Below are 8800 nucleotides of genomic sequence, written 5' to 3'. Positions count from 1 at the left end.
TTCTTGACCAAAACACTTTAATTTACAACTTAATATATAATATGATGTCTGTAACTTCTTGAAATTCTCACCTGGCTCCTGCAAGGAAACAAAAGTGAAAAGCTTTAAGAACTTTTATTTTCAATAATTCAAATCCATCATTCTTGTTCATTCAATTATTCAAGCATTCATTGAGCATCAGTCATGTGAGTAGCCTTGCAGAAGAGTCAAATCACCTTGCAGATTTCTCAAAGGGTTTATTTACAGTCTAGCCATTAAAATGTTAATGACTGTGTACCGGAATACTGGAAAATATGTAAGAAGACAGGAAGAGGCTAGTGCTGGCAGACCCGTTAACACTGGGGAAACAAGAGGCCTGGTAAGGACCTGGTAAGGACCTTGTAAGGCCTGGTAAGGACTCTTTCATCCATAGGAAAGCCAGCGACAGGAAACGAGCTGTAAAACAGCTTCACTGTTTGCCCCACCACCACCCGCCCCCATATACACAAAACTGCTGTAACTTTCGTGTCAATAAGCTACTTCGAATTAAAATAACAGCAATACTAGTAGTATGATTTAATGGGAACACTTAACCGTCTCTTAATGCTTCCTATCCTTTAAAACAATTTCCAAGGTATTTTGAATGATGGCAATTATTAATGTGCAATGGTTAATTTTTTTGTTTTACATTTTTATTGAGGTGTAATTAAAATTGAAATGCGCAGATGTTAAAGGTCTAGTTCAACGAATTCTGACAACTGTATGTACCGACATAACCCCAACCCCTCACCCTACCTCTATAGATGAGTATCACCAGTTCGCAGACTTCATATAAATGGAATCATTCATTATTAGTGCTTTTAAGTGACTCACTCTTTTTGCTTAATATGATGATTTTGAGATTTACCTAAATGATTGTGTCTTGTAACTTGTTATTTTTAATTGCTGAATTATTACTCAACTGAATGAATATACTGTAATATGTTTATCCATTCGCTCACTGATGTACAATTAGGTCTAGTTTGGAGATACTAAGAAAAAAATCGCTATGAAAAATTTTGTACGGATGGCCATATATTTTCATTTCTCTTGACTAAATGCCTAGGAATAAAGTCGTTGAATGCTAGGATATACGTGTTTAACTTCATTAGAAACTGCCAAATAATTCTACAAAATTGCTGTACCTTTTTACATTCTTACTGGCAAATATTCCAGCTGTTCCATATTGTCATCAACATTTAAAGTTGTCAGTCTTTCTAGTGGGTACAAGTGATATCTTACTGTAGTTTTAATTTGCATTTCCCTGGTGATTAATGATATTAAGGGCCTTTTTTCATGTGATTATTGGCCATTCATATATCTTCTTTTGTGAAGTGTCTGCTCAAGGCTTTTGCCCATTTTTCAATTGGGTTGTTCATCTAATTTTTGTTGATTATAGAGGTTCTTTACATATACTAGATACAAGCCCTTTGTTGGATATATATGCTGTATCTTTTCCCAATTAGTGGCTTGTATATTTATTTCCTTAAGGGTGTCTTTTGATAGCAGAAATTTTTGATTAGGCTAAATCAAATTTATCAAGTTTTTTTTTTTATATCAGTGCTTTTGTGTTTTCTCCAAAAGTTTTTTGTGTGCCTTAAGATTATGAAGATACTCTCTTGTGCTTTCTTTTAGAAGCTTTAAGAGTTTGGGTTTTATTTTTAGGTCTATTATCCATGCAGTGATTAACTTAAAATCATGTTAAATGAGAATGTCTTAATCCCTGAGGGATTTGTGAGGAAAGGAACTCCTCCTAGTATCTTCCTTTTGAAAGAAAAACTCTCTCTGACTTCCTGATTTGGAAAATGAAAGGGCCACAACCTTTTACTGTTTAAAGAGTTAATTCCATGCAATTCCATATTGTAACATTCCCATATGCTCGAATTTTCCATTAAAACGCTGAGCGTAGAGCACTGTATTTTTGCAACTACAAACAAGCTCCGTATCTATCTTGTCCATCACTTTAAGCCCTGTGCATTGTTGGTGCTTAAAAAGTCTTTGATCAATAGATAGATAAATGGGACCCTAAACTGTAACATAGCTTAGGAAAAAATAATTTTTTAAAACATGAAAAGGAAGATGAGACTAAAAGTGTGTATGGGGAAAAGTGGGCAGAATGACAGCAAATGTGAAAATACCAAAGGCAGAAATTAGACATGATGTGTTAATTGTTCTTCGTGCTGTTATAAAATGCACTGTTTCTTCGAGACCATCATAGGTGCAAAGTCAAAACATGTTTACTGACAAAAGTTAAATATAACTTTAAAAAGAAACTTGGGGTATACCCACTTGGAAAGAGTTGAGTCTACATTTTCAGTCTTCATCATCAGGAAGGATACCTAATTCTTCATCCGTCCACTGGGAAGGATCTGGATATGGAAAGTGACCCTAATGACAACCAATTAAAAAAAAAGTTCAAGAATCTATACTTCACGCAACTAAAAGAATCTACACTCCATACAACTGGTTACATTTTAAAAGAAATCTTGAAAAAAAATGTGATTTAAAAAAAAAAAATCCTTGACATACCACAGGAACAAATTCTACTTCAACTATCTGATGGTCCAGCTATTCTTCAATCTGCTCAAAATAGGCTGTGGCCTGAATTTTAAAAGCCTGGCCACTTTGGAGCTACCGGCCTGAGCCAGCATTTGAGTACGTGTTTGTGACGGAGCGTGGGCGGTACGGAGACAACAGATTTCAAAGATACCCTGTGTCACAACAATCTCTTGAATCCCTGACAAAACATAAGGTCTCAAACTGTCCTGTCATTCCTGCTGGGAGATTTGGAAGCCCCAGGTGGACTCATTTCTTTTCGATCCTGATCTAGGGCATATCCGGCTGCATCACTATCTCATGCCAGACAGTGACACAATAATCCTGACAGCTGACCTACAGTGAGATAAAGGTGTCTGTGTGCTGCCACAGACACCATGCAGCTCCTTACTGGGTGACAAGGGCACAGAGAAATCGTAAGAGAAGTGGGATGTTAATCAACCTGATGCTTCTAGAACTCACTGTATAAATTTAAGATTTTTCCCTATCCTAAAAAAAAAAAAAAACAAATTTACTAAAATTCAAAGTATTCTGGATCAATAAGCATGGATTTCAATGGCTTAAAGGTGTAATTTCCTAGAGAATAGCATCTGTGCAAATGTGATTAAAAGCTCCTTTTGAGGCCAATGACATGTTAGAAAGTCACCAGTAACTAATTTCCCTCCTGAGGGAAATTAGCCCACATCCACCCCACCTCAACCTGGCTGCCTTGGGCCTCTGGACAGACTAAATAACATTTACCATTTAAAGGCATTTAACTGTGAAACTTAACCTGCTGATGAACCCCTACCCTAGCTTGGAAAGTAAGAGAATTAGCTTCCATAGTCTCCCTTCCAAATATGGCCACCAAACAGAAACCGTAAGACATGGGCCACCTACATGTATCAATACATCTCCCTGAGTGGAAAAGGTCAAAGACAATATGTTTCATAAAATAAAAGGATTCCTGCATATACATAAGGACAATGTGGTGAAGAGATACATCCAGGTTGAAAAACAGTCTACAAACAGAAAAAAGAAACAAGCTAAGCTATTAAGAGATCTTCCCTCCCCACACCCAAAGAAGGACAAGAATTATTCTCCTGCACTTACCAGCACGGCATCTGAGTCATGCCAAAAGCGCCAGAGAATCCAGAACCACATGGTTGCACTGAAGAACTCTGCCTTGATCACCTGGGATCTGGTCAGCTGGGGAAACTGTCTGTACTGGGGCTCGATATGCACACCTCCACCAGCACTACATGACAAAACGAAAATGTTAAGCAGCTTGCTGTATCTTCAAAGTATGAACTCATCCAAAACTTTTGAGTTACATCCAGAAACTAAACCTTTCTCATCTCCTCCACGAAATACAGAACGGCAATGCTCCACAACCCCTCGAAATACTCCTTTTTCATAAGCTTGCTTTATACTTGTGCAGCAGCAAAAACTGGCCTGAACTGACAAGAGGCTAATTATGATTTTCATTTAGTGAATATTCATGTATTTTACACCAGAAATATGAATGTGCTGATTATGGGGTACGGGCCCCAAGGGTTTTGATTAAGGAATCATAAACCTGTAGTAGTAAGTCACTAGCTTATCCAGGAAAACAAATCAAATTTATTTTGTCTGGTTAGCCATCTACTTCAAAGGCAAATTATGTCCTCTGCTCTATTACAATCTTTATTAAAAGACCACTTTATGGAAAAGAGGACTCAGCAGATCCTTTTTAATAAGCCAAAAGCACTGAACAAAGCAAAGAGTCTTAAACAGTAAGTTTGAACAAGTTTTTCTGGTTTTTGTGTTTTCATTTAGATACTGTTGACAAGGTGTGGAATATAATCCATACGAGCTATACTCATTTTATTCAGTTGGACTGTAATTATTACAGGTTGAATCTAATTCAAATAATAGAATTTGTACTTAATGGGGCTACTTCAAGTCCTATTCAGCAGCTATAGGTATGCTATTACATACAAATGGATATAGAAAATTTAGAGAGGGACTTCCCTGGTGGCGCAGTGGTTAAGAATCCGCCTGCCAATGCAGGGGACACAGGTTTAAACCCTGGTCTGGGAAGATCCCACATGCCGCGGAGCAACTAAGCCCGTGCGCCACAACTACTGAGACTGAGCTCTAGAGCCCGTGAGCCACAACTACTGAGCCCACGTGCCACAACTACTGAGCCCACGTGCCACAACTACTGAAGCACATGCGCCTAGAGCCCGTGCTCCGCAACAAGAGAAGCCACTGCAATGAGAAGCCTGCACACCGTAATGAAGAGTAGCCCCCGCTCGCCACAACTAGAGGAAGCCCGCACACAGCAACGAAGACCCAACACAGCCAAAAATAAAAATAAATAAGTAAAAAACAAGCTTCCATCAAGCATCACTGCTTTACACCATACTGTTTCTGTATGCCAATTATATTTAACAGTATCTATTCAGGATCTATCTGCATATAGATACTACATTATATAAATAAACCATGGGGGTGGGAATTCAATATATTGTAACAACAGGCTTCCTCTTTGATAGGTTTTGGATACAGTCTAGTAATAAGTACCCATCAGTTAAACTCATTTAAAATAAGATTTGAGAATTATAGTTTAAACCCATTCCCAGAAACTCTCCACATTTAATTACTGCTGGAGCGACATGTTTTAACTATGACTTGAAATAAGTGGGTCACTGACTGCAAGGTGGAAATCTTTTTGAACAAAGATTTGAAACACTGCAGTTAGAGAAAAGGAATGGATGACATAACAATTGCCATGATTAAGGAATATAAAGATTCCACAGATACCTAATGTTATGTTCCAAGACAGGTTGTTAACTGCACTATGGCAAACTAGACAAGCTGAACAACCCTCCAAATTGAAACAACTACAATACTAGTTGAGATTTTTTTTTTTTAATTTTTAATAAATCATTGACCAGACACAAAAGAAAGGAATCTACCAAGGGCAAAACCCAAGTTAAAACAAGACCTGGAAACTACATGAGCACTGAAGCTGGCCTTTGCCCTGAGGGTTTCTGCTGTTCCCCAGACTCTGTGACCCTCTACCTGGACAGCTGTGGGAGACAGGAGAAGCCTGGGGCCCACCCAAGATGAGGAGTCTAATTACTAGACCCCTGAAGAAAACTGCAGCCCCATGATATAAGAGTGAATGGGACATAAACCTGCCATGAAGAAGGGAACAGGAATTTGTTACCAGTAGCCAGTCCTCAGGTGGGTTTGCACCCAAATTCACACTACCTGGGTTTTGGACCTTATGGTCCAAGAGAACCTCAACCCAAGAATTTAAAGTGGTCTTGGATTCGTTGAACCCTTGAGAAGCAAGACCTCAAAGAATTCTGACAGATAAAAGTTCCAGGAAAAGTTCACAGTCAAAAATTACAAGGAAATAAGACACTATGAGTGAGAATCAGCAAAACAACAGACAGCAGTATCAAATATACAAGACTTGAAAAATGGATAATTACAATTTATAATAGAGAAAACAAGTTATTTTTAAATAAAAGTTTGAAATTAAGAGCAAGGAACAAGAAACTATAAAGATCAAGTTTGAAACAACAGAATTTCTAGAAATAAAATGTAATCATTTGAAATAAAAAGGATTAAAGCCAGGATTAGACACAGGTAAAAAATATGAAAAGAGGTTAGAAGGATGAGAAAACCCAACATATGCCTAATTCGTGTCCTATAAGAAGAAAACAATGGGGAAGAAACAATATCCAAAGAAATAATGGCTGTTCCAACCCAGGATTTTTAAGTGTCAAGTTTAAAAAAAAGAAAAAAGAAAGCACCATAACTTTCCGTGAAAGTGACCTTTTTAAAACATAAACCAAGGATGAATTGGGAGACTGGGATTGACATATATACACTAAAATATGTATAAAATAGATAACTAATAAGAACCTGCTGTATAAAAAATAAATTCAAAAAAAAAAAAGAAATGCAATAAAAAAAGTGTAAAAAAATAAAACATAAACCAGATCATATTACTTTCCTGCTTAAAGCCTCCAACAGCCTGCCATCATTCTTAGAATAAGGCCTCGTCCTACAAGGCCCACCCGAATCTGGGCCCTGCTTGTCTCTCTACCACTGTCCCCTCACCAGCTTGCTTGCCCATTATCAGCACCCAGAACCTTTCCACTTGCTGTCTCCTTCATCTGAGAAGCTCTTCCTGGCATTTTTGCATGGCTGACTACTCATCACTTAGGTCTTAGTTCAAATCAAACTCTCAGGCCTGCATTCCCACATCATCCTAGGTATAATAACCCACCCACCACCCCCAGACACTCTCTAGATTAATCCTGTTTTATTTCCTTCATGCCACTTAATAGTACCTAAACATGTTCTTTTCTACTTGTTGTGTCCTCTCTCCAGGATGTAAGCTCCATTATCTTTCTTGTATTCTGCTCTATCCCCAGCACCTAGAAAGACTCTCCAGAAAACCTACTGACTTAAGTATTCACATACTGTGAAATACGGTGTGTTACAGAAGTACCAAGACCTTGGTGAAGAGGAACACCCCCTAGTCTTCCCATGCAGGTCAAGGGCTATTGTTGGTGGCTCTCCATCTCTGTCCTTGCTCAGGTCACACATGCCTTTTCCTTCTCACCACCCCACACCTGTCCCAGCTCCGTATCCTTAATAGACACATGGCTTTAGGCAAGTCACTCCTTTAATTTTCCTGGTCTCAGTTCCCTAATAATAACAGTTAAACAATACTTGTATGGTCCTTAGTAGGCACCAGCAGCTCTCTTAAAACACTTTAGAGATTGGTTATTCAGTTATTTACCTGCAAGTCAACATTATTATCCCCATTATGTGGGTGAGAAAACTGAGTTATTAAGAGATCACGAAACTTCTCCAAGCTCATACAGCAAGAGTGTGGCAGAAATGAGATTTGAACAGAGGCACTCTGGGGGCTGAATCCTGCTTTTAACCACTATTCTGCACTGCCTCTTGGTAAAGTGTAGATCATGGTCTAAGGGGCCTGGCCCATTACTTAGAGAAATCCAATGTACTATCTTCAGTCCTGCTCTTACTGAACCTCTCTGCACTACCAACTCCTCTTTGGTAGACGTGGCCTCCCTTGGCATCCCAGCACTATGCTCTCCAGTCGGTTTCTTGGGCTACATCATGCGTGACTCTGCTTTTGCTCACTCTAAATTCTGGTGTTGCAAAGGTGAACTCTATAGTATGGGGCTTTGGGTGATAATAACATGTCAGTGTAGGCTCATCAACTGTAACAAATGTATCGCTCAGGTTGGGAATGTTGATTATGGAGAAAGCTGTGCACGTGTGGGTCAGGGGATTTATGGGAAATCTCGGTACCTTACACTCAATTTTTATGTGATCTTAAAACTGCTCTAAAAAATACTTTAAAAAAGAAAAGTTCCGATATTGCCCAAGCATCCACTTTTGGCTCTCTTCTCTTCCCACCCTTCGGCACTCTCTATGGGTGACTGCCTCCACGCCCGTGCCTTGAAGAACTAATTCTCTAGTCTGCAACCACAATAATTTTTCAGAATTAAAATCTGGCTGCATGACGTCTGATTAAAATCTCTCAACGACCAGTTATCGCCTGTGTTCGAAACCCCTGAGCCAGGGATGAGGACTCTCTACCATTCCTTCCCTACGTCCCAAGGTCTCCTGTCTCACCTTGCCTCGAACTTGACGCTTCAAACTACACCGTACAGGTGATTTCCTCTGCCCGCAACGCCCTCGCCTCCCCAACTCCTGCTCTCGCTTCCAGATTAGCTCCAGCCGTCTCCACGTTCAACTGTCAACTTCCCGAGGGCAGGCTCCCGCTGGGGCAAGGCCCGCCCGAAACACACTTCAACCTGCCGGGCGAGCAGAGCTCCCCGCCCCACGTCCCCCCCCCTCTCCCGGGCCCCTGGGTCACGCCGTCAGACTACGAGTCCCAGCATGCCTCGGGGTGGAGGTCGCTGCAGACTCGGATCTGCCCGTGGTGCTCGGCGTCAAGGTGAGGGCGTCCGGAAGACTGGCACTTTTCGTTAGATGCAGGCGAAGCCCCCACCGCAGGCAATACTCACTGACGGACTCCAGCGCCTCCAGCCGCCCGCGCGCGGCGGCCCCTGAAGAAGTGGCCTCCAACGCGCGCTAAAGGCGCTAGACGCGTCAAAGCCGACATGCCAGCCCGCGTTCGGACAGCAATCCCCAGACCGCTCCGCCGCCTCACGTCACTTCCCTTGGATCCCCGCCCAGTGAC

The 8800-nt window shown here is 40.7% G+C and overlaps 1 protein-coding gene across 1 annotated transcript; it reads right to left on the bottom strand.

The window, feature by feature from the left end:
* On the bottom strand, window positions 1-8783 carry NDUFB2 (NADH:ubiquinone oxidoreductase subunit B2). The gene is made up of 4 exons (XM_068550128.1): window positions 8625-8783; window positions 3667-3811; window positions 2308-2406; window positions 1-78 (listed from the first exon to the last, which is right to left on the bottom strand). The coding sequence occupies exons 1-3, from the start codon at window positions 8720-8722 to the stop codon at window positions 2332-2334; spliced, it is 318 nt and encodes a 105-aa protein (XP_068406229.1). The 5' UTR covers window positions 8723-8783; the 3' UTR covers window positions 1-78; window positions 2308-2331.
* Window positions 8784-8800: the final 17 nt, after the last annotated feature.

The sequence above is a fragment of the Eschrichtius robustus genome, chromosome 8 (genome assembly GCF_028021215.1).
Source record: "Eschrichtius robustus isolate mEscRob2 chromosome 8, mEscRob2.pri, whole genome shotgun sequence".
In the NCBI taxonomy this organism is placed as follows: domain Eukaryota; kingdom Metazoa; phylum Chordata; class Mammalia; order Artiodactyla; family Eschrichtiidae; genus Eschrichtius; species Eschrichtius robustus.
Note: the sequence above shows the minus strand (reverse complement) of the source record. Positions and strands in the feature narration are given on the sequence as shown.

Coding starts and splice junctions, on each gene's coding strand:
- NDUFB2 (XM_068550128.1), bottom strand. CDS start 8,722: ATGTCGGCTTTGACGCGTCTAGCGCCTTTAGCGCGCGTTGGAGGCCAC. Junction 3,812..8,624: donor GGAGGCGCTGGAGTCCGTCA/GTGAGTATTGCC, acceptor TTTGTCATGTAG/TGCTGGTGGAGGTGTGCATA. Junction 2,407..3,666: donor ATGACTCAGATGCCGTGCTG/GTAAGTGCAGGA, acceptor GGTTGTCATTAG/GGTCACTTTCCATATCCAGA.